The sequence below is a fragment of the Trichoplusia ni genome, chromosome 23 (genome assembly GCF_003590095.1).
Source record: "Trichoplusia ni isolate ovarian cell line Hi5 chromosome 23, tn1, whole genome shotgun sequence".
Taxonomy (NCBI): domain Eukaryota; kingdom Metazoa; phylum Arthropoda; class Insecta; order Lepidoptera; family Noctuidae; genus Trichoplusia; species Trichoplusia ni.
This window is the reverse complement of record NC_039500.1, coordinates 2,255,281-2,274,217: the sequence shown is the minus strand read 5'-3', so window position 1 is coordinate 2,274,217 and position 18,937 is coordinate 2,255,281. Positions and strand designations below refer to the sequence as shown.

Sequence of the window (18,937 nt, the reverse complement as noted above, 5' to 3'; positions counted from 1 at the left end):
TAGACCACAACTTCTCTAGTATTTGGGCTAACGAATACAAAAACAACTACCGCCACAATGATCTATTTTATTTAAATCGAACCAGTCATTTTAAAATTGTAAATTGCATTGTCAGCGGGTTCGAAGCTACCTTGAAAATTTCAGCCTGCTAGCTCATCAGGAAGTGCCTCAAAATTTAGTTGCAAAAATCGAACCAGAACGAAAAACAAACAAACAAGAAATTGAGTGTATAATAACGAGAGAATAAAGGTACCTCAAAAATAAAGGAAACCTCAGTTTAGATAGTTCGACTAGCCCTTGACCCAGGTCACGACGAAACGTCAACGTAGCCGGTATTAGCAGTAGCCAAAACATTCATCATAACTTGTTAATTAGTAGGTTACAAAAATTCAATCGTAATTATCGAAATCTGATAAGTAAATCAAATTTTTAAGGACAGATTAACAGTCGTATGATGATAATAAAATTCGTTATGACTCAAATAAGTGTCTACATGTTTTTAAATGTATATCCTGTTTTATAATTAGTGTCTGTTTCTTGCAAAAACTACTTACCGGATTTACATGAAACTTGGTACACAGATAGTTTAAAAAGATTTAACACATTTTTTATCCTTTTTTAGATTTTATTGCATTTTCCTTTCAGATTTTCAGTACCTATAATTGGCAATAGACTCCATGATTGTGGTCTCCTATTCAGTTTGTAGGAAGTCAAACAATACTAGAAATGCCGTTGAGCGTATCCTCAAATTCTCTGATATTTCAGAAGATATGTTTGCAAGGAAAGGTTCAAAATAAAACAATACATTATATAGAAAATGTTATATCCAATTAACAGTAGTTTTAATACACTAAGTGCGTACCTATGTATCACAAGCGCCTGATTACCATCACGATTACATGTTATCTGATAATGAATGTTAAATAGGTATATAATAAACGTCAAATGGTCGCTTTATTAAACAATATAAAATATTAGCCAAACATAGTAACAATTTAGGTGAAAATTGTTGCTATAAAGTGACGTTATTGATTATAAATGATGTCGTATTGTTTCTAATTGATAAAGTTACGGGAAACTGGTACAAAGATGTTTAGAACATTCTCGAATTCAAAATGGTGGATTTGTCAAAGTTACAACGAGGTTCTAAGGAGTTCCACGTCACTTTATCAAAATTGGAATATTGTCATGTTACACTGTAATGTTAATAAAAGAAGAGACCTTAACCACGACAGAGTTCTAAACACAAAAATGACAGATATATGTTCTACTATCTTTAAAATAAAGCTCATAATCGAATGATCAGAACTGCTCTCGTGGTGAAGGCATTATGAATATTTTACTCCTAGGTTTTAATACTCTATGGCAATTCAAGGCTTGGCGATTTGTCCGGTCATCTGACTTGAAGATGTGTATTTGCATGCCTCCTCGGAGAAGTCGGTGGCTACGAGTTTTGAAGAGTCAATCAGGTTGGCGTTGTCCTTCAGGAAAGTGTCGACGGCAGCCTTGGGTTCTCCTTCCAAGACCTTGGACCTTGAGAGGATCCAAGCTTGTTCTGGAAAGAAGAGGATATTGTTAGAAATTCACAAATCACAAATTACGTAGGGGTTAACACGATATTGGTCAATCTAAAGATGGTTTTAATAATAATGAGCCTTACGGCAAATTCGAAGACATGTGCCTGCACTGTAAGCTTTTAAAACAGAACCATTCCTTAAAGTAAGCGAGCTAGTTCTGAGTACCCAATTAAAGGTTTTAAAGGATTGCTTTGGTTAATACTATCTATCAAACAAGTGCAAAAACCGATAACCTACTGGAATCCAAAAATTTAGATAGATCAGAAAGATATTTTTTGTATTAGTTTTATCCATTAATTGATACACATAATTTATTTAAATTTTATCGATATAATTATACTTCCTCGAAAAGGAGATTCTAATTTGGGACATAGATAAAAAATGCCAATATGTCTGAGAAATTTTCAAAATACGCACCGACGCATCTAATCGCACTAGTTTTTTTTGTAGATTATACAATATTACAATGACCGATTGCAGATTATAGATTTTTTGGGACAATTGTAATTTGGCGAATGGAGCGGACTTTTTGTCTGAGCCGTCTTTAATCATCTGAAGATATTGCCTGCTTTTAATGGACGCGATCAATTTTTATAAAGAAATATTTAAATTTAAAGTACATGTAGGTATTCTAAACTTGGACCTATTTAAGTGTAGTCTTCATCAGTAGTTGGCATAGATTCTATATCTATGGCACAAACTATACACTTTTAACTTTCTTGTATGTTTCTACGTTGGAGGTTCGTCTTGATATTGACGCGTTTTAGTAAAATTACGACATCTCCTAGTTTTTTTAAATTGTGAGTGACTGACGTAGCAGAGCCAAACAACAAGACTTAAGATAAAGAAGGTTTAGAAACCAGAATGTTCTACTTCTACAGATTGTACCTATATATAATTTCCCTTTTAAGCTTCTACAAATTAAATAAAATGACATACAAAAATATTTTCGGGATTATTTTTTATATCTAAACGCCAATAGATATAAAAGAGTGAGATTAATAAATCCATGAATGTCTGCTACGTTTTGGTAGATTAATTGTTATCGGAATGATCGAGTAGTGACTGCATCACATGTTTCTACATGTGGGCTTCCGCGTGATGTGTCACGCTGGTTTATATGCTTTTACAAAAATCTGAAAAATGTATAAAAGATAAAGGACTCGATTGAAAAAGGCCATTTGTAATGCTGTTCGTAAGCTTGAAAGTGAAAAACTTACTACAAAATACACTGGAACATTCCATGAATAATATGTTTAAAACTACAAAGACGTACCACCAATTCTATATTTAAACTGCTGAGCCAAAATATATATATTAAAATTGATGGGTCAAAAAAATTACAGCTATTTCACGTTAATGAAAAATGAATCAACAAAATCGATTCGTCCAGTCTGTGGTTCTGTGAAACCAGGAGTAGTTTCAGTTTTTTCCGTTTTTCCGTTCCTTTTTCAAGTCGGTTGAATAATGGCATTAACCAGGCAAATTTTAACCCAAGAAAATTAAAAAAATGTGACAGAATATTTATATCATGCTTCTAGATCCACGAATTTTTTTATCTCGATTTTATTCAAGTTCACAACCTTCAAAACCGTTTCATATCTTTTGAAAATGATCGGCGCCAGTATTACGATAATACGTATACGTAACGTATGACTATAATGCGATTTAAAGTATTAAGTTGTTATGCGTTACTTGATATTCAAATAACGAAAACAAGTCATCAATTATTTATAGGTACATTAATAAAGGACCTTCAATCAGGTGTTACGCTCATGTTGCAATTGATATTAAGCTTTGAATTACTAGCAAATGCCAGATGGATGAATTTGGTTTTCGCATGATTGGGGACCTTATCGCTCTTCACTTTTCAAAGCAGGCACTTTCAAAAATTATGGCGATAGAGTTATATGATGATATATCTAGGTCCTTTTCTAGATGACAATTTTGGCATATGGCAAAAACTCTTTTGGTAAGATATATATTTAGCCAGGTCGTCAAAAATTACTGAATCCATTCAATATATAGATATCATCACCATTTAAATTATCATAATAATAACTTTCGTAGTTATCTATTTCATAACTCTTTCCTTAAGTGCAAATATCGCGATCGCTAGAATAGTTTCGGACTTTTCCGAAGGGGCTGGACCCGAAAGTAGTCGAGGACAATCTTTGTTGGAGACCAAATTCATCAGGTGTTTAAATAAGGAAAATAGTGGATGTTAAACTATATCCCCATTAATTAAATCCAGATTTAATATTTATAATACCCTTATTAAAATAAACACAATAGAAGCAAATTAATCTCCAGAAATCGATAGTTATCTGATATTTTCCAAATACGGTTAATCTCGCATTGAAAAGATAATGGCGTCGCGTTTCCGTACGTGACCCAATAAACGAACTGATAATATTCCGAACAATTTTATCAGTTATAAGCCGTTTATTGTTATGACTGAAGCAAAATTTCTAAAACTATGTTAGAAATTGAAATTTTGGAATTATTGTGGTTGAATTATTGAAAATAAATTATAAGGATGTAATGGTTTCGGATTTGATCTCAGTCAAATACGTTCCATAATATGAATGAAATTATCAAGTCCATAACTTAATTTATCTGTTTTTTTTTTAGTTTTGTGCAAATAACTTGAATGATTGAAACCCCCCATGACGCTACGATCAAATTTCTTAGTGCACGTTTTTTTTAAGGGAAATAAAATATGACTGTCACTTAGCCACTTTTATAGTGATAATACTATTTGTGATATCATATCGAAGCAGCTGATATTTTTGACCTGATAAAAAAGGATAGTATGCATCTTCAATAATCTCATAGTGCCAATGCCGCTACTTTTTTAACGGCTAATAAAGACTAAATCGAATATATTTTATCTATATTTTAGTGAAATCTATTCAGTAGCCTGAAGATAGAAACTTATCTATCGCATCTTTCTAAAAAATCTCGGTTTTTTTTTAATTTTTAATCGAAGTATGACTCTTGTCACGACTCTTTTATATTGAAAGACGAATAAATTTGTCACGATTATATACGTGATACAATAAAGAAATCGATATCTTGTATTTTAAACTATTTTTATGTTTCATAATCTGAAAGTTTTATTACATTAATCATTGGACTTTATGCAATACCATATTATAAGTATTTTTCACAAGTATCTAAAAATGGGATATTATACAGACCTTATACAGTCCTGGTGTACTGCTAACAACTCTAAAAGCAACTACTATTGCACAAAAAGACAAAGAATAGAATCACTTTCAGAACAACTTTTGCAAAACTCCTTAATATTGTACTACTAATTAGGCAAACGGCATTTTCATAAGCTCCGACGCTGATCTAAATCTACGCCACACATGTCTGAACTCGAAAAGACAGTGGTGCGTGCCGGGATTTGAACTTCAATCTTAAACTTGACAGGCCAACGATCATACCACTAAGCTATGCCAGTTTTGGTCATATATTTAACAATGTATTGAAATGACAAGGCAAGTCATAATGACTCATCAAGAAGGATTTCACTTGTCACTCGCCTATGAGCCCTCCTATCAGTAACGAGTCGTTAAGACAAAAATCAACTAACAACTTTGTTACTGAAATTTTGTGCCAAAACAATATTAGCACTCCACAACTTTAATACAGCGCCATCTAGTCCCAAACTACGCAAACTTGTAATATGAGTATTTGGACAACTAATAAACATACTTAACTAAACACATACATATTTTAGATAAGATCATGTGATCTTACTCATCACAAAAACATTTGCTCTAAGTGGGAATGGAACTCAGCCTTAAATACAGCATTCAGTGCCATTAACCACTATACCAACAGGCCAGTCAAATACCAAAATTTGCCAAATCAAGATTCCTTCTGAGATCTACATAAACAACAGTTCATTTACTTCTATCGAATCGTTACCAAGCACCTTAGTAGCACAAATTGTCAAATTATTTATATAACTTTATCTAGAAAACTCTGAATTGTCATAAAGACGTCACGTATCAGTCAACTCCAGCGTGCAAAGCAACGTGGTCTGAAGACTGATAAACAATTGTGCGGAGTGGTATCAACGTACGAACGATATATTTGATTCTGTTACGAGATAGCGATACTTATTTTCTTTTCTAATGCCTAAAAAGTAGGGCAGTGGTCCTCAGCAAGAGTAGCTGATCAAAACTAATTGAAGAATCAGCCTGCTCAGTATAACCGATAAAAGCATTTTTGACGCGATTTCTTTCATCTACTTTTGCCGTTGATGCCCTTGGTACTCAGTTCTATCTAACACTCCTAAAACCAGATAAGTTGTGAAGGTCGACAGGTCTTCAGAAAGTTGCACCCATGTTACACAATACTTGGATTAGGTTTTCTACAGTTGATATCAAATATCCTGATAACGATGCCGTAAAATATGCTTCAATCGGATCATATTTTGGAATTAATTAGAACCTATCCTATTTATTTCTAGAGTTCAGACTATCGTACGGATTACGGAACTTGACTTAACCTTTTTTTTTAATATTATAACATCTGCAGTCCCACTGATAATTTAATTCATTTCAATGGATCCTTAAACTATAGCACTGCTACAGATTGGCTCTAGGCTAAAAATCAGATATGAACCTCAGCATAGGGGGTGGTTCACCTCCGTAAATGGTTATTTTAGGAACTGTTAATCTTTGTTTGAAATAAATACGTACCCTTGTGAGTGTTAGCCTTCTCGTCGAACTTGCAGTTGTAGGCAATAGCGTAGTTTTCGTAGTCAGTTGCCAATACGCTCAGAGGTGAGTTAGTAGTGATATCTGTGAACCAAATGATTATATTAATGAAGATCGAAAACAAAATGAAAATAAAATTATTTGGGCTAAAGATGTAGGAATTGATGTAGAATTCGAAATATATTATTAAGAACTCATGACACCTGTGGATCAGTTGATACATTTCTTACAACTTATACTCCTGTTTTTAGAAGAGTAGAGGCGGTTCGAAATATTTTGGAGGTAAAACAGTAGATCAACTGTTGATAAGTTTCTTATCACCCATTATAAGTCAGAAGCGCCAAAATTAATCAAGATACGTCTCGACCTCCAAATTTGTGTGCACTTTTAAAGTCATTTACTGATATTATCTGGCATATTTCCGATTGAACGTTTTATTTATTAAATTAGTCATAATCCTTAGCTCAGGTACTGGTATGCAACCTTTTTACAAGAATTAAAGATACCTATAATTGTATCCATATGTATTTTGTTTTCACTATAAATGAGACATAGTTTCAAAGCTTCTGACTTCTCTCGTTTGGATTTAGAATCGGTAAATATGAAGTTAAATCAAATGGCACACTTTTCCTAAAGACGTAAGTGCATCTCAAAGGACGTTAATTAACGTCACTATGTATCAAGATGCAAGATATCATTATCAAAGATTATGGTTTCCTTTCGAATCAATAACAAATTTCATAATTTTTCAATGATTATATGGTGATCAATTAAAAATCATCTAGAATGTACATTATTGTTGATATTGTTTTGTAGTAAAATCAATGGTCTGCCAAATTAACGACCTTTGGTTAACCAGAGAAATTATTTTTATTTTTGTGGTATTATCAATCTACCATAATGTATTTTGAGCTGGCATTAATCTGGACACATGATGAAATTGAAACTTATTTTGAATCCTACCTCCGAACTGGAAGGTGACGATTAACTGGGCAGTGTTGCCAGCATCAGGAGCAGGCTTGGCTACACCGTCGATGTATTTCTGTTCACCGCCGATGACGTGGCTGTTCCTCAGTTTGACTTCGTCACCAGCCAGGGTGTATTCAGCCTGAGCGCATTGACCACCACCCTCTGATGGGATTGGGATCTTGGAAATTTCATACCACACTCCTTGGTACTAGAAAGAAAGAACTCTTATTAATTAAAATATATTGTAAAAATATCTTATATAATTATAATCTTATCGCATGTATTCCGAGGAGTACCTTTTTTTTATTTAGCAATCCTGATTTTTTTGACTTCGCTTAAGACAAATTTTCGAGTAGGTAGGCATTATATCCCTATAACTAAATATCAAAAGTGTATCCTAATACTTTAATTTACTAATACTGTTATTCAGAAAATATTTATTTTTATTGATCTCTAATAACCATAACTATCGCCTAATAAACATACAGATATTAAATAACGTAGGCTGAATTGATGTAAGTTAAGAAAAAAAACATGATTGACAATGATAAAAAATGATAAAAGTATCAACATATCACAATTATCGTGCCCTTTACCAAACAACAGCTACCACAGAATGTTCTAGTAAAGACCATGATTACACCGTAACATTAATGATAGACCAAACTCCGTCCTTCACGGCTCGTTTCACAAATTACGTTGCCACGTAAGCACCTGTATTACAACGGATTATGGTCCATTATTGTTAGTTAAACGTAATTCGGGATGTTTAAGGCCGTGATCAATATTTATCGATGAGTTTGTTGTGAGTCATCACTAGCCTTGATCTTGCGTCTATAACGTGGTCACATTGAGTGGTTAATTGGTCGTTATTGACACTTTGTGTAACAATTTGTTCAATTGATGATAAAACTATTGAACTTTGTTCGTGAGGTTAACTTTTTAATTGCAAGTTGTTGTAATTAATGTTCGAATTGCTGAGCCCTTGCGGTATTACCTCGTAGTTTTGGTATAGTGATGAAATGAAATAATTCATTCTGTAAGTATGATATATCATCACTTTTAGCTCACTGGAGTCGACATAATGGGTACAGAAAATGTATAATAATATAATAATAATAATCATTTATTGTTTCCAATCACATTGTCATTCAACACAAAAATTGAGACATCCCCGTTAAGTTATAGAATACTTGTGATGGGGTTGCCTCGCCCTTCTCCTTGTTTCTAAAATTACAATGTTATAAACAAATAATTAAATTAAACTTTAATAAAGTAAAATTAAAATTATTATAATTTAGAAATAAAGTACAAATTAGGAACAAATAGTATAAGATTCTTTTTGCTCGTGGTTTTTTACTCTTTTTGTCAGTACTTCTTCTGCGATTCGCGACAGAACATCCCACAAATAAAAAACATGACTGGTTTATTCGTTTTTCAATATGAATAGTGTAACTCAGTTGACTTTATTTTATTTATTAGATTTTTACCAATCGCACTCTACTGACTCACTATTTAACAAAAAATTACACAAAAACCTGTGTCCTTGCTAGTTTGTTGTACATAAAACGGAATAAATTAAGATTAAGTATTTAATTAGGTTAAATATTTAAATGGGACACACAACAGTCGTTTTTGGATATTTAATAACAATGTTTATTAAAATATGTCTCATTTTAGACCTTTTGGAAATCCTCATAGAGCTTATTCACCCCATACTCGAGGGCCAAGCGAGAACTCTTTGACTTGACTCAGAGTAGGTACGACGAAATAATAAAAATAATGAAACTACTTTTATGGATTTTATCGCGGTTTCGACACCTTTGCAGGTATCACCGTTAAATGTTGTTAACAATAACCCTTTAAAAGACCAGTGACTTGTAAATAAGTGTTTTTACGAAAAAGAATAGTCGGAGTCTCAGTATCGTTTCTAAATTTTAAAGTTTATAAGGAAATTAAAATACCTGTTGTAAGTTAGGAACATCGATTAGTCATTTTAGTAAAACTTTTATCATTAGTGTTTGCAGAGTAACTCAATTCGGAAATAAGTGCATACATGAAAATACTCTTAAGATAAAAGATTAGAAAATAATGCTGTATCGATTTTATGATCCGAAAATAAAAGCTATTGCAAGGTCAGTACTGGTACACAGAAAAGTAACTTTTAAAACAAATCATATTTAAATCTATACTAATGTATCAAGTTGAAGAGTTTATTTGTTTGTTTGTTTGAACGCGCTGATCTCAGGAACTACTGGTTCAAATTGAAAAAATCTTTTTGTATTGAATAGACTATTCATCGAGGAAGGTTTTAGGCTATAAACCATCACGCTGCGACTAATAGGAGCGCAGGTACAATGGAAAATGTTGACAAGTATAAATCATGTGGGTAGGTATAAATCATAGCTTATATCTTCTAACCACGCGGACGAAGTTGCGCGCAACAGCTAGTTCATAGATATTCTTGGCGAGGTACATACTGCTGGGCAGTAAAATATGAGCTTGAGACTGTATTGGGATGTAAAAGTTTTCATTTCATCTAACTATTGCACTATCGTTCAAACGTACTTTTCTATTAGCACTGTTCCTTAACATACAGTGCAATAGACGCAAAAAGGTTTAATATATATCGCTTTTTGAAAATCAATTTTTTTTTCTCTTTTTGTAATTTGGGGCGAAATAGTAATTTGGGGCATAGAATGGTTTCAAGCTTTTTTTAATGACTACGTGACATATTTAACTAACAAAGACAAAAATGGTATCCTGATTGTTAACTATTATAATTAAAACCAATAAAATACAACAAAATGCTGTTAAATTTATAAGATAAGACAAAAACTGCAAAAGCTATCAGTTTGAAAATTATTTTTGGAGATACGTGACCCGCAAACGGAATACTTGCTCAAACCCGATTGTCTTTCTAGATAAAAATGTAAATATTTATGTTATCAATATAGCTAGAATAGATTGAAAACTGGATAACTGTTACTGGATAACTGTTACTGGATAATTTTATGCTACACACACAATAAAAATAAACTTAACACTTAGAAACATAAGATCTGAATTACAAAGTAGGTTTTAAAATACTGAATATTTTTAAAATTTAATATAAATAAAATTTAATTAAATAACATTGTACTTACAGCAGTTAAGTTGAAGTTTTCAACTGGTTTGGACTCAGGGCAGGCTCCCTCATGAGAATGGGCTGCCGGGGCGGCGTTCGCCAAAGCAAAAACGGAAAGGATCAAAATTTTGTACATTTTGAATGATATTTATTTTTGGTACTATAACAGTTGTCTTTGCCTCTCGTGCCGGTCGTCAGAGATACACTGGCAGCTGTGTACGAGAGGCTGACTTATATAGTCGTGTGACAAAGGTCATGGACAGACAATTCGTTAAGGATCATTTAATTGACGGGATTGTGGATGGAGGATGCGAGCTTCCAGATAGGAATGTTCTGGGCTTTAGTTTGCAGAGTGCAGATTTGCAAAAGTCTGTTTTTGTAATTTAAATCCAAATTTGTGGATAGTAATAATTTGGAAGTTTATTTTTGTTTATCGTTATCTTATGATTTGTATTGTTATTTGTATTATAAATTTAATGACATATGAACTATAGTTAATGGCCTTATTTTTTGTCAGAAACTCTTTTGAGGGTTTAAGAAGATCTAATTTATCAATGGCTTACAAAGGTCTATAGAAAAATAATCAGATGTTCAATTTTCCGAATTAGTTAATTTTATTAAAAAAATATATTATATTGCATCAATTTTAATTGAAGAGATAATAATTAGTATGCGGATGTACATATTATGAGGGGTCTACGTTATTTTCTTGTGATATTTCATGTTTTAGTTAGGTTGAGAAACGAAAGTTTAAATGAATTTTAGTACCTACCCAAAATTAAATTTTTAATTTTTATTTCTAGAATGGATATTGATAACTGAGTCATAAAATTAGCCGGATATTACCACACCCGAAATAGCTACAAGATAACAGAATAAAAGAGCAGGTGTGTTTATTTGTTTTGTTACTCAAAAATGATATTTGCTACTTTGCTATCTTACATGGTGACTAGGATAATTGACTGGCCAAGCTGCAATTATAATATTGCAAGAAAAAATAACCAAGAAATCCTAAACTAGAAACAAGAAACAATACGCTAAAACGACCGGACCCCCGCATTAAGCAGTTTAATCTTTGTGTCGCGGGGGATTTCACAAACATTCAAGTCACATGCATAAAGACACTCAGACTCAGGACACACATATGCAGATCACAGAAATGCTTATCCTACGCGGGGATCGAACCCGCGACACGTCATTGGCTTGATAAATGGTGTCAAATTAAAATACATTTTTAGTCTTGTTATGACAGCAAATGGTGTGAATCAGCAACTTTAACTTAAGAACCAATTATAACAGTTATGTATGAAAAGTCCCATATCTTATCTCAATCCCTTTCCGGTCTTCAACATCTTCAAAAAAAGGTGTATCACGAGCTATTGGGACACGTATTAACGTCTTGACACTATCTAGAGTTATCTCTTTAAGAATTTAAGAATCTCTGAGTGCAGTGAATCATATTATTCTTTCCTCTTATACTTATCAAAAAGTACTTGTATACATGTTTTCACACCTGTTCTTATCGTGGCATCGTGTTATGCAAGAATCGTTCGGTAATAGAAGATGATGAAATTAGTTTCGTTTTTTTTTGCACTGGAACATACCCGTATTAATAGTGGTTAATGGGTGATTTTATATAAAATTATTGGTTGTCCCGAAATGAAGATATATATCCGCATATAATCACAAATCGGCTTGCGGGGTTTTAGATACCTTAGAAGTTTCATTGCGTGTTCATAATATACTGTTCATAAACACAAAGACGAGAAAGCCACTTTTATTGATCTTTGGCTGTCAAAATTCTCTTTGGTATTACATATAACAGAAAAGCTTTAAAAAATATTGTAAGAAAACCAATGATATAATTTTCTTTTACTGTATTGTATTCGTATTCGTTACTTTGTGAATAAAAAACAAATGAAGTTATGAAACAAAATGGTGATTGTGATTTAGTCTGAAAAATAGAACCTAAAAAGTTACAGGAGTATTAGGTTGTCATGCTAATGTTAGTTACTATTTTATCAGATGAAATGATATTAGATAATATTCATAAATCGATACGATGGCCTACCAAGTGCTTCACACATGGAACAAAGGTTGCACGTGTAAACCTAGGCGTTTCTGTTGATAAGTGAATGATACGATGTACCTACATAATGTAAGTAAATTTAAGGATTTGTTAAGTAAAACAATTACATAAAAAATTTAAACTGCAACATGTTCCTTTTCAACCGACTTCTGTATTTTGTTTGTTTTTTTTTATGTTTGTTCCCTGAGTTTCATTTAAGTGAAATTTCATCAAATTTGGCTCAGTAGGTTCTTATTTGAAGACAGTTGCAAGTTTTTATTGTTTACAAAATTATCGGTAATAAGTAGAAATAAACCGGCAATGAGAAACGTATAAATTAAACACAATATAGGAATTCTCTTTAGTTCACAGACAGTATAGGGCTCCCTTTTCTACTTCCACTCATTCTTCTCACAAACTCCATTTCATGCCAAAAAAAGAAATCCAAATATTATTCAAAATAACCTACATTAAAAACTTTTTCCGCGAGGTTTCCCATAAAAACCTATAATCGCAAATGGCAGACCATCCATAACCAATTAAGGTTCACAGCAAATAGAGCATAAAGTTACCATAATGGCATCACTAAATGCATCTGCCATTGTAGTTAATGCACAAAGAAGGTTTTATTGACACTTGTCGCTGTGTGAAAGTTTATTGTCATATATATTGAATGACAAATTCAAACTTCTAGAACATTTATGAAATTATCTACATTGAAGAGGCTTTGAACTGCACTTAGACTGGATTTGAGCATCTATTTGAGCAAAATGTAAGAAGAAAAGAGATCTTTATCGAAGCTTATTAAATAAAATAAATAATATTTTGAAAACATTTAACATTATGTTTTCATTTTGGCTAGTCAAAATTAAAGTGTTTGTTTACATTATTATCTCTATATTTTTTGAGTTCGTTAGGTTCAATAATAAGGAAAATCAAATTACAATACGACTTGATTCATTTCTAGGAATTACAGCTGTTATTTAATTAGAATGTGTTTATAGTATATTTGATTATGTTGATCGCGCACGCACATTGAACTTTGTACAAAAAACAATGCTATAATGTATAAAAATTTAAAGAGTGTTTTAGATGCAATTTGAAGAATGATATAGGCAATATAGAAGGAAATAGAAGGACTGACTATTAATATTCTTTTATCAACATATAAATTTTGTGTAAGTGCAGGTATCAATTGTAATAGTTATTTGTTATTTCTGGGACGTAGATTTTCAAATTGTAAAATGTTAGTTACGGAATAACTATGGAAAACGATTAGGTATATAAATATTAAAAACTAATCTATTACGTACAAAACAAATATTTAAATTCCTATAGATAATTGTATTTACAAATTAAGATTACGGTTCGTAATTAACAATTCTATATAGAGTTATTTTTCCTATCTGTAAGGTAGTAGATAATTAGACAATTACGTCATTAAATATATTTCACAATATTTATTTCACTCGAATAACATCAAAACCTTAAAGCAGGCAATACTGTGTCTTAGCAAGTAAGTGGCAGATTATCGATAGGATCTTTGATAGACACAAAATTGAATAATCTTACCTATATTTATAAACTCAAGGACATAAGAAGGAATCTTACTAAAACTAGAAACTAAAAATAAGAAATAATTTCTACTGTCTTGGAGAGTTAGGCCTATAAAGAGAAACTATGAAGTGCCCGTACACAATTTGACATAAAGGGTCGACAGAGATGGTAAACCACTTTAGATAGTATCTACCTAACAATCGTTTCTTAACTTTGATTTTTATTTTTAGACATGTATCTGTTGTTATGACGACAACAGAAACACATCATCTTTGAGACTTCCAAGTGTATAGTTATCACTGTTTATAAGATACAGCCTGTGAGTGATGGACAGATACACGGATGGACGGTCGGACAGCGCAGCTGACAACTCCAAAGAAAGGAGGAAAAGACGGTTCAAAAACATCCAAATTGGAATAGGTCAGGATTATATGAATAGGTTATCTTAAGAATATTAAAACACCGGCTGTGATATGACTAATAATATATTTGCTCTGTAGAACATTCTGTCAAATCTTCAAAGATAACAGAAACACGCCATATTATGTTCTTGTAATCAGGAACTTATAGTTTTTGATTAGTTTAATTACAGCCGTAAGACTGTATCTATAAGTATCATTTTGCTGAATCATGTATTATTTTTACTGAAAGTATTAAGTTAAGTCTGTTAAAATTTTCTTTTACATTAGCGAATTCTTTTGTCCAATGGAACCCAATTTATAAAAATTTAAACATAAAATTGAAATGGCATGATATTACAGCAATCTTTTCTCACATAACTTATAACGACTTCTCCGTTTTCTTTATCATTTTTTTATGTTTAATGTTAAGAAGAATATTAAAAAAAAAAAGAATGTTTTGATCTCGCGATCGCTGATATCTCAGCAGCAAAACTTGTTACATAGTTACACAACTATAGTTATCAAAATAGTTAAATGTTTGCCAACAAACGAATACTAATACAACATCAAATGTGTGAGCATTATGATCACGTTACACGTCATGTGCACCGCTGTTGTGGAAAGTTTAAAGGATGAGAACGATTCAACAATTTGGCGACGAAACCAATTGAGAGCGTCAACGGCACCCCGCGGTCCTTCTCGACGTTGAGAGATCCGTTGTATTGTGTAATACTGGATTACGAGGATACATTGTTGTATGTTGCCATGACAATGCTTGGGTAATAAATGCTGGTTTTCTTTCGTATGGGATATTGTGAAGAATGTATGTGCATAGAAACATGTTAATAATGTATGCCTATGGAAAACTTGTTATGGCTTTCTGATTCCTACATCTTCAACGGCTGATCATGAATTTCGGAAAACAAATAAAGTATTGAGTATTGATGAGTTAATCTAAAAAATAACTTTATTCGTCGTTTTTTAAAACTTGGAGTTGTGGCTGTGACCTCTCTTTGACCTATACCTGACCTATCTCTAGCCTAACTGTGACCTACGTTACACGAAGAAAAGGAGCACTATTCTCATCCTTAACGTAACCTACTCTTCCTAGATATATCGAGGGATTGAATTTCAAAGATAATTCCATACTTATCTCCAAAAACCACTTCATTTGACGGCTAGACAGATTAAAGCTCATCGTTTAGTCGATCAATATTTTTATCGGTACGTTTAAAGACTGACTGTATTTTTAGATTGCATGTACTTAAGCACTTAACACCTTCAAATCTTCCGCATAAACGTTTGGTTAGCAACAATTATGACACAATGTTGTGTAGGTTTGAATCAGCGAACATAAAAAAAGAATCGAAAAAGTTTTTATTTCTTGGAGGCATAATGAAGGCACTTCAGAGAAACGTTGGTTAGTGATTTAAGGATTCTAGGTAGGTGTTTAATATTAGGTGGCCAAGGACACCCACCTATGTACCTACTTATTTACTTGCTTATATAAATGTAACTTTAATACGAGTTTATAAATGCGTAATCAGGCGTAGACTTCGATGCTTTGGGCCTAACTTTTAGAATCTTGGAAGGTGTTGTGGAAAGTTTTCGCGTTTGTTTATTAAATGTTTAGAAGTCGGTTATTATTAAATATGGAAATGCAAATTGAAAATAAGATTGTCAGTTGTAGGTATTGTCTTTTAATGATTTTTTTCCTTTTTCTGAACGTTTGATTTAATCAAATACGTGCAAATTTCGGAAAGTATATGATATATACGAATGTTATTGATCGCTGTTGGCTAGCAACAGTGTGATTGCTCGATTCCGTCCCAAGTATTATCTCAAACAAGTTCAATGTCACGGCGATTTGACTTCGCTGCTATTGTCAACAAGTCGGCGTTAGAAACAAAAAGTAAACAATCATCTTCTCAGTAAAAAATAAAACAAATCGACAGTACTATCTTGTGGTAGGACTACAAATATTGATCTTCATATTTACATAGACATTCTATGATCGTCTTACATTAAAAAACACGAAATATGAAATAATAAAAATAAACTCACTAACTTTATTTTATTTCGCAGAAGCAACACAACTATTGATGAAAACTGATAAAAATATTTATTTATTTTATCAGTCTGGCCGCAGTTTTTTTTATTACCCAAACTTCTGTGTAGCGATTTTCCCCGAATTCAATTTAGATTAATCTTATTAATGACAAATAAAGTAAGGGAGATGCCACTCTATGCTGTGCAATTCGCTGTCTCGCGTCCACCATTACATCAATATAACTTAAAGCGGTGGCGATAGGCCTTCTAGTCTAATAATTAACATAGACGTGTTTATTACGTACACAAACAAGGTTAATAACATTTGCTTGTATGTGAGCCTATAGGTTTACCAGGTAATCCCCCGAAATACGATAATATCGACCATTTATCATTAATTGACTAAACATACTATTAGTTAAAGAACCTTAAAATGAAATATTTGATTTCGACATCGTTGTCGACGGTAATTTTTTTATGTCGACTCCCGCAGTAACAAATTTAATTCTTATCTGCGGTTCCGCAAACATTCAAACAACATGCTCAAAGACAATAATACTCTGAACAATCATTTTTGGATCGCGTCGACGCGCGCAATGGGTTTGGCGTGGACACCTATATCATTTGGCTATCTGTACTGTAATTTCTTCCAGAAGTTGCAGAAACCTTCATATCATTACATTCTGTTATCCAACTTCGCCAAAGGAGTTTTTGCAGCTATAACCGACATCTAGGCGGGCGAAACCACGAGCAAGAAGAGTTTTCATCAATGCAGCCTTTTCCCAACAATGTTTAGGTCGACTCCCAATCTAACTAAATGCAGCCACGTACCATTGCTTTACTAGAACTGCCTATCTGATATCCTCAACCCAATTACCTGGGCAATACAATACCCAGGTTAAGTCAGGTTGTTAAACTCAATTCGCGGTAGACTGCGAAAGCGTTCCCGCTTGGCCCCCTACTAAAGGAAGCGGAGAGCATTCCAGTGGTTTTAGCCGGTAGGAGTCCGGCACACCCCTTCGCCTTCCCCAGGGCGAAGGATGTCCATGAGGATTTCCACTGGACAAAAAAAAAGGTTGTTAAACTCAAAAGCAACAGCTAGTTTTGCGATAAACAAAAAACAAATATTACTTTAGGCCAAGGGAGTCCAAAGTACAACGGAGTCATTGAATGGGTGACAAATAAACCGCTTTATTGGAATCAGTCGTTGAGTGTCGTAAGTGGAAATCCAATTATGTTTCATTTGAAGTTGTATAGCACATTAAACTGCAGACATAATAGACATATGAACGGTTTTCAGATGAAACTCTTCACAGTTAATACATACAATATTATTTTAACACGAAATTTTCAGTGACCTTGTTCAAATTAATCGCTAAATAAATAGTTTAAAATTATATTGAGAGTATAGAACATTATAGTAATTGAAAAAGGAAATTGTTTATTTAAGTTTAAGTGTTATGCATTTGGGTGCTTAGCTCATTTTTTGCCCGGTTTTAATAAGCAAAAGACAGGTTTTCTACCTTTTTTAATTTCCGTATGTAGCAATTCAGTCACGGTGGATAGTCAATAAAAATGTGACTCTTGTTCATAACATGACAAAATAGCTTAAAATATTTCATAACACTATAATCACATAATCACAGAATGAACGGTTTATCTTTGCGGTCATATGCGGATGTTCGACAGTAGCACCTAAAATAATGAACCGATTATGATAAACCAATCGGTTTGTAATTTGTAGGATTCTGTAACCAAAGGGTAAAAACGGAACTCCATTACTGAGGGTCCGTTGTAAATGCGTACGTTCATCATCAAGCAAGACAGTTCAAAATGTTCACATAGTATATATTATTATGTTTATCTCTGTTACTGCAATGAGAAAGCTTGAAATAAACATCGGGTGTTAACATCACACATCTGTCGATGAACGACGAATAACTTCGAGAGTTAGAAAATATTTAGCCCTTTTGTACAGAACCCTCAGAACGCGGGTCAAACTCACACTTGAATGTTTTTTGTTCAAAGGTAAACGTCAAAAACCTAAAATCAAATCGCATTCTTAAACAATTCGTGTACGCAGTAAGGCTCCATCGTACCACCTTGATATGATAACAATCACGTTTAGGTACAATGACTAATACAACAAATTGTGACGGCAAATCGATGATCTTTATCAACATTTTAAATTAACGGTACATAAAGATAAACAACATGTTACTATCTTACTGTAGGGTAAAGACCATTTTGCTAGTATTAGAATTAAGAAATATTAAAAAAAAACAACAAAAACTAATAAGATTTTCAGAATAATTCTGTAGAAATTCTCTCCCCAAAACGCTAGCTCACTCATAAAATCTGATACTGATAACTCGTTATGGAATCTGATCAATTATGGTTCCCTCACAACATTATCATTAAGAGTAAAAAGGACTGACACCTAAGATAGT

General features: G+C 32.8%; 1 protein-coding gene across 1 annotated transcript; it reads right to left on the bottom strand.

The window, feature by feature from the left end:
- Positions 1-806: 806 nt before the first annotated feature.
- LOC113504827 (insecticyanin-B-like) lies at positions 807-10,622 on the bottom strand. The gene is made up of 4 exons (XM_026887293.1): positions 10,432-10,622; positions 7,280-7,493; positions 6,299-6,400; positions 807-1,555 (listed from the first exon to the last, which is right to left on the bottom strand). Exons 1-4 carry the CDS (start codon positions 10,546-10,548, stop codon positions 1,371-1,373), a joined length of 618 nt encoding a protein of 205 aa, XP_026743094.1. The 5' UTR covers positions 10,549-10,622; the 3' UTR covers positions 807-1,370.
- Between the last annotated feature and the right edge of the window lie 8,315 nt (positions 10,623-18,937).